General features: G+C 38.9%; 1 protein-coding gene across 3 annotated transcripts in view; it reads left to right on the top strand.

The window, feature by feature from the left end:
• Window positions 1-13,816, top strand: part of SMOC2 (SPARC related modular calcium binding 2) — a 140,811-nt gene that overhangs the window by 37,312 nt on the left and 89,683 nt on the right. For all 3 annotated transcript variants that reach the window (XM_069010205.1, XM_069010207.1, XM_069010208.1), the window contains exon 2: window positions 8,053-8,224. In XM_069010205.1, coding sequence (XP_068866306.1) covers window positions 8,053-8,224 — 172 coding nt within the window. The remainder of the gene's footprint in view (window positions 1-8,052; window positions 8,225-13,816) is intronic.

Raw genomic sequence — 13,816 nt, forward strand, 5'->3', positions numbered from 1 at the left:
CCCAAGCCTGCTCCTGTTGGTGTCTGTGTATTTACCTTAGTAGGGATGGAACCAGATCCTAGAATTAAGCTATTGAAGAGAATAGCCCTTCAAGAGGTATGATTGCACTACCTTTAAGTTTCTTTTTAAGAAAAGGAGAGGAAAAAAGAGGAGATTTGGACTCCTTGTTCTTGTGGCATTTTCTGGTATTCATGTGTCCATCCTTTCTTCAAAGCAAGAAAGACTGTATGTCACAGTTCGCTTCAGTTTCAGCCTCGTCCTTCTTAGTTTACACGGTTGCACAACTGAGATATTTTGCCTTTTTTAGTAATTTGTGCAGCAACAGTAAAAAGAAATGATGGATGTGCTGGCATTCACCCCCCCATCCCTCCATCAATACAGCAAAGTAGAGGTCACTTTAAAAAAACACCTGTTAAAGCAATAAACATTTTAAAAATAACATGCAAAAGCAAAACATATCAATCAAAGCACAACCCTGTTTAATAATTTTCTGTGCTGGTCGTAACAAGAGGAGACTGTAGTTTTGGCAGTGAGGCTCTGCTGCTCTCCAGGCACTGAAGGAGTAAAGCACAACACTTCTAATTGATAGGTAGGTAACTTGGAGCTGACTTTGAGTACTAATCCTGGGTGGTTAAAAAAATATAAAACAACAAACACCACCACAACACAAAAAACAAAACCCAACAAACCCAAACCCCACTCAGTGAAATTGCATACTCTAGCTGTTTATTTCAACCATCCTGGCTAAATTTTATACGGAAAGAGGCTACACATAAGTTACATCAAAAGTTTCATGAAACATAATGAGGCAAAGGTAGTGGTGGTGGGGGGTGTCTGTGTGCAAAGGTTTAACACAGTCCTTTTCAATAAAACAGTGCTTCATCAGGTATTAGAGATAGTTCTGTCTCCTGTGTGCCCCTGCAGATGCACAACCTATGGGACACTTTTGATAAAGTTATTTTGGAAATCTAGACCCCACCCCTGTTTCAGTTGTCTGAAACCTGGGACTTTGAGAGTTTGTTCCCCCTTTTATTTTCTTTGGCACTATGGGATAGGTTATTCTCATAGGACTTGAAACAGTAACAGGAGAGCTAGTTGATCAGATTCTCCAGCTCATGAGGTAGAAGGGATGTTTCTAGGACATGATCTAACTTTTCGAAGGCAGGTGAACCTTATCCTAAAGCTGCCAATTTCCAGTTTTTCTAGTCTACACAATTAGTTCCACACTATGACACCATGATCATGGCTTGCTGCCCTGGAGAGTGGGCACTCTTATGGCTGGGCCACTAATTTTTTATGTAAACAGGAATAATGAACTCCAAAGACCAAATGTTCATTTTCAGATGTTTGAGATAACTTAATTGAAGTCAGTAATTTGCTCACTTGTCTGGTAGGGGACTATAATGGGAAGATTCTGTTACACACCAAGAACCCTAACCACTGAGAAGAGACAGAAATGTTTTGATGAGATTCTTTGTTTTAAGTGCAAATGGCCTTGCCCACTGGATTAGCAAGCACAGGCATGTCCTGGCTCATCAGAATCATATCTGATTAGTCACAGAATCGCAGAATGGGTCAGGCTGGAGGGGACCACAGGGGGTCATCTGGTCCAACCTTGCTGTTCAAGCAGGGTCATCCTAGAGCACCTGGCACAGGATTGTGTTCAGATGCTTCTCAAATATCCCCAGTGAGGGAGACTCCACAACCTCTCCGTACAATCTGTTCCAGTGCTCAGTCACCTGCACAGCGAAGAAATTCTTCCTCATATTGAGGCAGAGCTTTCTGTGCATCAGTTTCTGCCCCTTTCCTCCTGTCCTGTTGCTTGGCACCACCGAGAAGAGCCTGGCTCCATCTTCTTGACACCCACCTTTAGGTATTTATACACATTAATGAGGTCTCCTCTCAGTCTTTTTTTTCTTAAGGCTGCACAGGCCCAGTGTGTGATGGTTTCTGTGTAAATTCCTCCATGCAAGCTTAACCTTGATAGTGATGTCCTGTATGTTTGCGAATAAAAGGGGGTTACAATTTCAAGTACTCAGCTCTGGGTTTGTCGTGGAACAGTCATTAAGGATCATTTTGCTTCAGTGGGACAGCTCAAGATGAACACATCTGTTAAAGAGAGGTTGAGTACAGCAGTTATACAGAGCAGATATTTTGAAGATATCTTCTGGTACTGTCCTAAATAACAAGGATAAGAAGAACTTAAATTTTCCATCCATTTAAGTGCTAAGGTTGAATGCTTTGCCATGGCATTGGGATGAGAGTAGAGTTTGTCCTGTAAATATACTTCAGAGTCATAGAGTATGAGTTAGAAGGGACCCATAAGGATCATCTTCTGCTTCATTCCTTGGGAGAAGAGTGAAGAAATAAACATTGCAAAAATTAGGGGTTTCAGTGAAGCAGATTAATTGAGACAGAGTAGCTGATTGGAATGCTCTCTAAGGCAGAATGTAACATGGATATTTAAACATCATTGCCTTTGTCTGAAATACACATGGGAATATGACTTTACAGATTATAACTTGCATGTGTGGATATATACACACACATACATAAATGCAGACACACACACACACACACACGTATTATTGTTTTCTAACTCATTTTTCCATTGTAGACAAGCCCAGAGGGAACAAAATATTCCTAGCTTGGAGATTTCTACATCTGCTTGTCAGGCAGCTATCAGACAGAAACAGCATGACTACATAAATCACTGTAAATCAGCACATTTTTCACCAGCACAAAGCCCTCAGCACAGAACCACTTTAGAGTGAACTGCTCCATAGTTTGTTTGCAGACCTCCCATGCCAGCAGCAGGGAAGTCAGATCATTCTATTCAACATCTCACAGTAACCAGATGCAGAATAAAGAAATTGCTTTTCAAAGCTGTAGTCTGCACTAGGCTTTTCCAAGCAAAGCAGTGATGTCTAACACGCATCATCTCCTTTCTGCTTGTTTTTCAGGCCCTTTTGGCCTTCAGCTTTCCAAGATGAGGTGTTAATCTCCTGTTTTGCAAGCAGTCTAGACCTGTCTTTAGATTCTGGTGCATTTTAGATTCTGAAATTAGTTTTCACTTGGTCTGTATATCAGTTATAAGGGGTCCACAAAGAGTAATAAAATAAACACGTGTTGTCACTGTGCTTAAATACCTAATGTCAGTGGAGGGTATATAGGTCCAGTCAAAATTGAAGGAATCTGTAAATTAAGGGAAGGTTGGTTAAAAAAGCCTCTGATGAACTATCCAAATCCATGAAATTAAATATCTGTCTTTTTTGTAGTCCACAGACTCCAGCTTGGGGTCACAGAAAAGGATGGAGGTTCTATCCACAGACAGAAAAAGTGGTTTCCTGGTCTTCAGCTTCAGTAAGAAAACATATTAGGGCAAGTTAAAAATAGGTTTAGCATAGTTATGAGTTATGCTTTATGTACGGTGTGTTTGTGTTAAAGATGTCTCTACAGGATTGCAAGTACTAGAGACAAGCTGGCCCAAATTAAAAAAAAAAAAAAAAAAAAAGTAGGGCAAAACTGCCCTGCATTGCTCAGATTAATCAAACAGTGGCATCTGACTGAAGACAAAGTCCACAGCTGTGCAGTGTATTATGAAATGTATAGTAGAGCACTTTCCATTAGTGTTTAACAGGCTTTGAGCCGGATTCAATAACTAATCTTTGTGCCTGGGCCTAAGCGTGTCTGGTGGCAGCTTTTCTTCCAATGCAGAGAGATGTGGTGCTCCCCATGGCCAGACTGTCACGTGGGTCTTGACTCTTCTGCTTCCTTGGAGTGGCACTCTGGCTTGCAGATGCATCCAGTTGTTGCCTCCCTAGCCAAGCACCATTTTTCTCACCTTATGCTCTGTCATCTTCTTAGGTGAGAGTTTCTGTGCACTACAGAGGGTGGGTTCACAGATCTGTGCGCTGGGAACGCGAAGGTGTGCATGTGACTCAGTTTTATCTGAAGACCTTTCCTGCTGCCTTAGTGATGATGTAGCTGCAGGATGTAGACCAGAGGGAATGACACTGAATCCCTGCATACGAGTGAGCAGTGTAAGGTAAAGAGAAGATATGTGTTACACCACAGCAGTGAGCAAGGTTATATATATGCTGTCTTGATAATTAGTTTAATAGCCCAGTAAGGAAAACATCAAATTCCTACTCTTAAGGTACTGGAAAAACCTTCTCATTGACTGCAACACATGGCTGGTGGTTGAAGAAATAAGCATCCTGACTGTCCATAGCCCAGATGTGGCATCGGTGACCAAAAAAAAAAAAAGTAAAAGATAAATCAGAGCAGAAAACAGAGGAAAAAAAAGAACAGAAATATTTTTCCCCAATTGAAGCAAGGTTTCAGATATCCACTACTTCATATTCTGAACTTCAGTAACAGAGAGATGAAAGACCACTGGGACCATCAGTGATAGATTTCATCCACTATTAAGATTCTTTGGTGTGGGACAGTGAAGGAAAATACTGGAATTCCATGATGTCTGAAATATATGACAGTAAATAATATTTCAGCAATGCTTATACCTGTCAAGTGGGTACACATATCTGGTGACTTTAGTGATTAGGTTTTATTAATGAGGTAAGCCTAAAATCAAGCATTTTTCTGCTATAGCCCCAATATTATTCTGCCTTCTCAGAAATACTACATGAGCGTTTAAAGCAGTGCCTACTACAGAATAGTAGGCCCTTTGGAAGCTGTGTGTTTTCAAGTATAGTGCTTTGGAATGGCTGAAATAAATGATACTGAAATCTAAAAGAGAAGGTAAGTTACAGCAACTCCAGTTGAGTCGTGCCTTTTTAATCTGGGGCATAATTTTTAATTGAAACAAACTTCTTGAAACATGACTAGGCTGGTTTCTGTGTCATTAGGGCAAGAACCCTCTCTGCTAGAAGTATTTTGCTTTTTAATAGGGTTCAGCCATAATTTTCCAGTTTGTGCTGGTTGTTCAAAATAATTCCATCTCAGGTTGGTCAACTATTGTTGGCTTAATTTCAGTCATTAGCAGCATTCAACAGAAATGCTGCTTTAAGCTTGTCTTTCAGTGAATCACATGTTTGTACAATAACACATTTGTTTGTTAAATGAATTCAAAGACAGAAATGGATGAGCCAATATTGAGAGTGAGTCACTTTCTGGTCCGTATTGAACCATTTTTCTCTCTCTCTAAACTGCCCTATTTTAATCAAAAGGACTATTTTCTCTGAAACATAAAGCTCTAAGATGTGCACCAGTGTGATCCCAGCTTTTCTGTCAGTGGACTGTGCTTGTTCCTGTTTGAACAAATAGCAAACCTCATGAAAAATTCCATAACCCTTTCTTGTTTCAGCATTAGTTTTTGATGTGTTTATCAATTCCTTTGGCTTTGTGAGCAAGCAATACTGATTTTGACTTGAATCATCTTATACTGCTGTAGTAAAGATGATAATGAAGTATTTTCCAAATGTCAATCACATACTTTCTGTATGTTTTTTTCTAAGTACATTTGCTAGTCTCTTTTGCATGCCGTCTTTCCTTACACTTGCTTGCCTTTTTGTCCTTCCTGCTCTTAAATCCCTCAGTTACATGAGGCTGGTGGAAATTGTTTAAATGTACAACCCAAATTCTCCAGTGAGGTTTGGCTAACTAATAAGCTATTCAAGTGGTTTTGTCTCCTGGGTATGTCTTCATCCTCTGCTTTTCCAGGTTGCTTGAATATCCTTGAACCCTTAATTTGCCCTAATCTCCTCTAAGGCTTTGAAATAATAAAATACTTAAATAAAACTCTTTGGATAAATGCCCTTTAAAATACAGCTTTATCAGTGAACTATCATGCTCTCAAGGGAGTGGATTTTGTTCCTCAGACAATTAAGGGGATTTTCTGTCCACATTGTTACTGTCAGGCATACCCATCTTAACTCCTGCAACAGCTCGAAACAGAACAAATGAGGAAAATCTGGGAGAAAAATGGTACAGAGGCTAGACTGCTGCTATGTGTGGTTTTGTTCTGGTGCCTGGGTTCAGTGCCCTGACCTGCTGCATGATTTTCTGTGGGTCACGAAGACTTCCTGTGCTTTTAAAAACTAATTTTTTGCTCAACAGGGATTTTGCTGAGGATAAATTAAGGGGGGCAAAGTGCCTAGCCACTACAGAGGGGTAGGCTTCTATGTACAGAAAGGCTGTACTCAGATCCCTACTTTATAAAATAGAAAGAGGGAGATCACTTGATTTGCCATCACCAAATCCACAGGGAAAGTCAGAGGTAAAGCAGAGGATAGGATCCCGGTTTTTTTGCCAGGGGCCCCATGTGATCCATTTGTCCTTGAGAAGTCCTTTTCACAGTCCTAGGTAGGCCTAATCTCAGAGTCCTGAAGATGCCTCCCAGGCAAGAAAGGGAAGTTTGGAAAACTTCACAGGGCTCCCACAGTGCATCTCATCAGGGCACCCAGGCAAGCCCTGGAGACCAACACGATTTGGAGATTGTTCAGAGCCATGGGTGCCTGTCTTCACTTTTGCTCATTGTGCAGGTAAAGGGAGATGACTTCAGTTTTTCTCCCTTCCCACTCAGCTCAGCTAATTATTAATTTCTGTTGGCAAGAAGGATCTGCAAAATAACACTGAAATGGGGAGAAAGGAACATCTGTCCTCCACTTCTGGAACTCTGTAGCTAGATTTCATGGAGAAAAATTTGGGGTTTGTGTGTAATTTGCGAGTAATTTGCTTCTGAAGTTAATTATTCCTAAAAGTAAAAAATTGCTCAAAAAAAAAAAAGTTGGTAAAAGGAAGCTTTCATTTTTATTGTAGTGTGCCACTAAAATATAAAAATTCTGGTAAAAGTCCAACCATTTGACCACTATTTTAAAGTGATACCTTTGAGATAATCTCTCTATTTTCATACAGACTCTCCAGAAAAACATCTGTATTTCCTCATGTTAAGTGATAGGAAATGCAAATAGACCACAGTTTAAGTATGAAGATTATGGAGATTTATAACTCTCTTTATATATTTCTTATGTGTAATAAAATGCAGGGGAACTATATGTAGCAAATTTTTTTTAATTCTTAATCCCAAATACTACTCTTTGTCCTCTTTTTTTTTTTTCCTTGAAATTTTCCTCCTCCTAATTTCAGTTTCTCATCTGAAGTTCAAAATTTTCTCTACTTGAGGTTTGTAATGATGAAGTAGCACCAGTGAAAACGGGGCTTTAGCTGGATGAAGACCTTTTCTTGGGCACCTCCTGATGCTTAGGAGAATGATTACCTCCTGGTAGCTGTATGCCTTGCTTAATTTTGTGCTCGTTCAGAGGAAGCAGAAGGATAGAGAAATTCATCTGAGCACTTACTGAGTTCACCTACTCCTAGTCTCAGCTTTTCAAGTGCCCAGAAGATAATGTAATATCTTTTCATCTGTCTTTGTTTTTGGCTGGCATGTAGCAGCATCAGATCCAATTAGGTTTTCTTGGCAGCGTGTTTCAGGGTAGGAAGGTCCTTCTTTTCACCGTGCCAAGGATGATGCCAAGCTCACGAGCCTTGCAATCTTGGCAGTGGAGAGATGAACAATTATGTTGGGTTCAGTGTGGCTTTGTGTCAAAACTAGAAAGAGGCACACTGAAATCCACAATGAGAATATTTATGTAAAAAATCCTACTTGGGTCTTAGAATAGACTTTTCAGCTTGTCATTGTAGAATAATTAGTACATATGTAATAAAATAGAGAAACATCCATTGCTGTCTCACTTTTTTGTGAAGAATGTTTCTGCCATCGCCATTTTCACTTCAAAAACTCCAAGTTGCTGTCTTGAGATTCATAATGGTTGAAAGCAGTTCAGAGACTTCCAAATTGTGATACTGATTTAGTGTATGTTACAGAGATGTTACAGTTACTGCCATTTCCCAGCAGCAGCAGAAAAATCCCAGATAAAAAGAATTGACTAGGATTTGAATAGACTAAAAAGGCAGAACTTTCTTTTCGGTTTTGGGTAATATTTGTATGTGTTTGCTGGGGAAGGGGACCACAGTGCAGTTTTTCACATGGGAATACCATTCCTACAGCATTAATATCTTTTTTTCTAGTTTTTGAGAGTGGACCAAGACAAAGACAGAGAATGCAGCCTGGACTGTGCAGGATCCCCCCAGAAATCACTCTGTGCATCTGATGGAAGAACTTTTCTGTCCCGGTGTGAATTTCAACGAGCAAAATGCAAAGACCCTCAGCTGGAAATAGCCTACCGAGGGAACTGCAAAGGTGAGAAAATAAAAGTTTCCCTTGAGTATAATGAAAAATAATAGACGCTAAAATAGTGTTTGAAATGTCTGTGAATGGAAAACCAGGAGTGCTGAACTTGAAGAGTTTTCTAAAAACAAGTGGGTTGAAATCAATCCTGTTACTTCTATAACAATATGCTATCTAAAGATAAATTAATCTTGAGCCTTCATCAAAAGTATGACTCCCACACCCACTTATTTTATAGTAAGTCACTATTAAGGAAATTGCATGGCTAGGTTCTTGTTCTGAAGGACCATATCACTGGCAAGTTCAGAGAAGCTCTTATGATTTTTATCTTGCAAGGCTTCTTGTCTACTACAATTTGGTATTTTGAGTTTGAGATGGTGAAATTAAGTCTTGTATTTCCTAACTGCAATCACGTAGTGTGGCAGGGGTGATGGTGGTGGTAGGGTGGGTTGAGTGTAAAAAAGCAAAAAACAAAAAAAAGCTTTGCAATGCATAGAGCCCTCACAGGCCATTCCCACCTATTCACGCACTCTTTTACTTCTGATCTCTGTTTAGAGAAATTGGGTGACATGCAACCCTACAAAATAGCTGCAGTTAAATCTTTTAATTTTCAGACTAGCGTGGTACTAGACAATGCAGTTCCTTACTGAAGTGTAGGGTGATTCCCAACACAATGATCTTTCTAAAATGTAAGAATAGCAGTGGTCATAAAGATTTACTTTCCCTTTCTCTCTGTCCTAAACAGAGTGGCAGGGAGTGGAGGTAGGGGGTGGGGGAAGGAAAACCCCAGGGACCACACCAATTCAACCTCTAGGAGGCAATTTTCCACATCATCTCTCTCCATTAGCTCCTGCAAACCTCTGAAGCATCAAGACTGCTTCAAAGAGACATTCTGTCTCATCTTCTGCCTGGATGAAACAGTATCCTCATTCTTCAGCCCTTTCATAGTAAACCATTGTATTACATGATGGATCTATTTACTGTGGTGAACAAGGATAACATAGTGAAGCTACGTGAGCCAAAGCTTTTGTTACACTCGTGAACGACAGAGACAATTATTGTGCACTTGGTATTTGTTCATTTTATACATTAGAGCTTTATGGAAATTAGTTTTGAGTGTTTTTCTTTACTGTTTTTTATACCATGTTGAAAAGGTCATCTGCAAGAAATTTTCTTCATTAAAATGAGAATTGCTCTAGTGATGGTTTCCTCATTGATGCTGTCAAATTTTTCTTCAGTCAACAGCTGCAATTTGGAGAAGTGCTCATTTGCTATGTATTTATTAATGGATAAAGTGTCAGTACAATTGCAGAAATGGAATTAGACACCTTAGGCACCTTAAGTCTTTCTGATAGCAGGTACACATCACGTTCTCATCAATAAATTTTTTTTTTCCTTTGATTGGTAATAGCAGATATTTGCCAATAATTTACTTGGTCAATATCAGCAAGAGACCAGTGCTCTTGTAATTTTACATTTTCATAGTATTTCTTATTCAGTAAAGCAGTCTTAAATTTTGAAGTGACCAATGTCTTTATTCCTACTTATGGCTGCGATCATCAGAAATATTTCAAGCAGTAAAAACAAGTTTTAAAGAAGAAAAAGACAATTCCTTGGTTTAGCTGCAGTTTTCAGTTTTACCATTGCTAGGGCTAATTTATATCAAACATTCTGAAAAAGCTAAGGAAGTCCTCTGATTAAGACCTTTTGAGCCAGTTGCTTTTGAGTGGTTAAATTTGTTGTTGCAGGTGATGCTTGATCAAAAAGCAGAGGATTGTTTTACTAGGGCTAACCAAAAAGTGATGGTTTCATTAGAGAACAACTTTCAAGGTTTCAGAATTTACTTTCATTCCATGTAGGAATGAAAACAGATCCTATTGGAAGTGTTTGTCTGTACCCCCGAAAAAACAGACACCCACCCTAACGCCCCGTTAAAGCAGTGGTTTTGAAACAAGGTTTGAGCTTGCAGGTAAAAGGGAAAGAAACATTTTCATGCAGATGTTCTGAAGGGAGAAAAGAGATTGTTCCTGGTATAAACTTCACAACTTCAAATCCGTGCTGTGATGATCATCCACCATTGATCAAAAAAGGCTATCTTAAGTCTGTCTCCTCCTGTCTTCTGAAAAAAATCCTTATTCACCTCACAAAAATCTTCTCTGAAAACTTCCAGGTACTATTTTAATTAATTTAATGGTGACTAGCTCTTTGTTTGGTTCAGTCTATCAGTAGAAATCTAAAGACCTTGACAGTTTATGTTGATAGCCTTTTGGAATAGTTTTGAGTCCATCATTTCTTGTTTGTATATTCAGAACTGTGATTTCTTTTTTTCTTGAGAAAGCCAAATTTAGATTGACTCTTTTTTCTCTTTCTCACCGGTTCTCAAAATGTTTCTCATCTATTTGGTTTTGAACACTTAAATACTAAAATTACAAAGGGATAGTTTGCTCTGTGTGTGCTTGCTTTCCTTTCTAATTCAAGTTCCATTCACAGCAAGAGTGCTCAGCCCAGGCAATTCTTTAGCATTGCAAAGGAAACCATTTTTAGATCCTGGATCTTAAAAGATCACAGTAAAATGGCAGCATTTAAACAACTTTTTCCCTTGTACTTCTAGTTCCTGATGACAGCAGCAGAGAACAAAACAGTTTCAACAAACCTGAAAATGAATGAACTCACCTGTAACAAAATCACCATCAAAACACACTGTTCTAATAGCTTTTTTTTCCCTGAAGACATTAATTTTGTAACTTTTTTTATTTTAAGTCAACTTCCAGCCATTGCTGGAATCCATTACTAAGCTTGGAAATGCTGTAACAAGTTAAAATCTTATAAATTTTCCAGCCTATCTTTGGAGATTCTAAGGTCTCATATAATCTGTGTACACTTGTAGATGAACATCCACATTTTTGGATACTTTTACAAACAGAATCTTAACTCTGAAATTCTGGAGATTTGCCACTTGCTTGACACAGACATTTACTGTGCAACCACATTACGGATCTAATAAATAAATGTGTGTTGACAGCTGAGAAATACTACTTGTGTTAGGAGGACTGTTAAAATATCACCTGTGATGGGGATCAACCACATGCACACACAAGTGCTTCACAGTAAATTTGGCCCAGCATAGCCAAAGGAACAAAACATACAAGAAGTGGAAAAGCAACATAATTGCTTTTAAACTGCTTAGAAAACACAGACGCTATGTCTGCACAAATTAATTAAGCAATGCAAGGAGACAGTATGAGAACCACGCAGGGAAGTGCTTCCTGTTGCACTTTGGGCACTGGCCAGCTGTGCTTTCCTGAGGACTGTATCTATGTGGCTCAGGAAAAAGATGGACTGTTCCCAGCAGGCAGCATGCACAGAGGTGCCTTCTTTTACAGGTTTAAGACTGTTTAGCTTTTTTTTTCTTTCTTTCTTCTATTTCTCTTCTTGTTTCTTAAATAGTGTTAAGAATATTCATTTCATTCCTCAGTTTGTTTTTAAGTGAAAGTACCTTGCCAATAACTGGGGACCTGGAGACTAATATTCTGAATGTATCAAACAAGAGGCTCAGTAGTAATATTGGGTATTTGTGATCAATGTGATCATTGTGATCAATGAAAACACAAATTCATATGTACTGTCTTGCCAGCATACCTCTGCCATAACACAGAATTCTTAAAATATCCCAGCTGAGGTACTTGGATTTTGTGGCTTCTCTACCAGTACTTCACTAAAGTAAGACTTCTCTAATGGCTGGAGTTTTGATACAAATTGTCCATCACTATAAAATGTCCGCTGCCAGCTTGCATCATATTTCCTTACTTCACTTATCATCATGTAACAGCAACCTGGGTTTACAAGAAACTGCAAAACTGGATTTTCACAAATCTCTGAGTGGTCTTTACTGAAAATGGCAATGTTAGAGCTTTACACAGTGATATTTAATTTCTGAAGGGTTTGGAATTTAATCTGGCTAACACTGAGTATGTATTCAGTATTTGCAGAGCTGGCCCCAGCAGTGACTTACTGCTTTGTGAGTACACCAAGGGGAGCCATCACACAGAGCAGAGTCATTGTTATTCTGTGGCTATGTAGATCCCCTTTCTCCATTGGAAACCCTAGGTAGATCATGTTTAGCTTAATTCATTTATGGTATCTTAAAGAGCCTCACTGTTTAAAAATGCTGTTCTTTTATGAGCTATCATAGATATGACAAAAGGTAATATCTTCATTCTCACAAGCCACATAAAGAATCAAAGCACATCAAAATAGGAGTGAAATTTCTCATAAAATAGGTATTTTACTATTTGCTTTCCTTAAAGAAAAAATGCTCAGCATTTGTTTCTTTAAATTAAGGCTTTCAGAAATAGAGAAAAGTTCCACTCATTTAAACTATTAGCACAATGTGTTAATGAATGGATTAAAAGCATTCTTAGATAAACTGAAATTTCTGCCTTTGAATAAACATGCCAATAGAATTTTCCCTCTGTGAAGAGAATGAAGGCATTGCTGGGCAGTAGTTGTTTTGAGACCACAAGTTAATCTTGGTCCCGTTATTAATGAATCCAAGCATAATTTGGAGAAACATTACAGTTGCCTGCTAGCTACAGAACTGGTTTGTAAATGCTGGATGTGGTTTCTGAGTGCACACCTTTTCCAGAATTCCCATGCAGGCTGCCATCCAGCCCAGGTTTGCCTGTGAGCCAGGCGGGTGTGAGCTTGACGTGTGCTTGCGGTGCCTGAGCACGTCCCTTAGCTCCGAGTGTGGGCAGGGACCTTGCCTTGGCCAGTGCACCTGCTGCCTGGAAGGCAGCCCTGTGGGATGTGTTTGGGAGGTAGAACATGCTCCCAAGGTGTTTCAATTGGAGAGAGAAAAAAGTAGTGAGTAGGTATGGTTCTTTTTCTAACTGAAAGGAGTGAAAGTGGGACTGGACTGAGGCGTCAGTCTTAACAATAAACCTGAACAGAGTGAGACCTTGCACAGTCTGTACATTGAAAACAGGACAGTTTTCACATGTCCTCATCTCTACCTTTTCTCCTCTCTCTTTTATTTTTTCTTCTCATCTTTTATGGAAAAAAAAAAAAAAGAGTGATGCAGGTTTTTTCATTATTTTGAAAAATATATTTAAAAAAAGAATATATTGAGAAGTGGTACTAGCTTTGGAATTTTTGAAAATAAACCTTACAGGGGAAAATTGATTATAGGGCAGATTTTTGTCTTAAAATACTTTTAGCTAGAAGCTGTCTCTTCCCTTTGCAGACATATTTTCTCACTGTAGACACTGTGTTTAATCTGTAGGGTGACTGCAAGTTTCCAGATTGTGATGCTGGTAGTCCTGATACAAACACTTGTCAGCCCCAACCTCATTTGAATTTTGAGTGTTCATTTATATTAAATTTCAAGATGTTACACATCAGGACACTGTAATGGAAGTGTTGAAAAACAAAACATTCAACATCTTGGTGAAAAAAGGTATCTACCTACAGAAGTTACAATTTGTGTTGTCTCTGAAATCACGTGGAGTTGGCTTCTGATTATACTTTCTAGTAAGTATTTAGTGGCAATGAATAAAGTTTTAAGTACGTTTGGAATACTTTTCTGTGGAATATCCTTTGCTC

The sequence above is a fragment of the Aphelocoma coerulescens genome, chromosome 3, assembly GCF_041296385.1.
Source record: "Aphelocoma coerulescens isolate FSJ_1873_10779 chromosome 3, UR_Acoe_1.0, whole genome shotgun sequence".
NCBI lineage: Eukaryota > Metazoa > Chordata > Aves > Passeriformes > Corvidae > Aphelocoma > Aphelocoma coerulescens.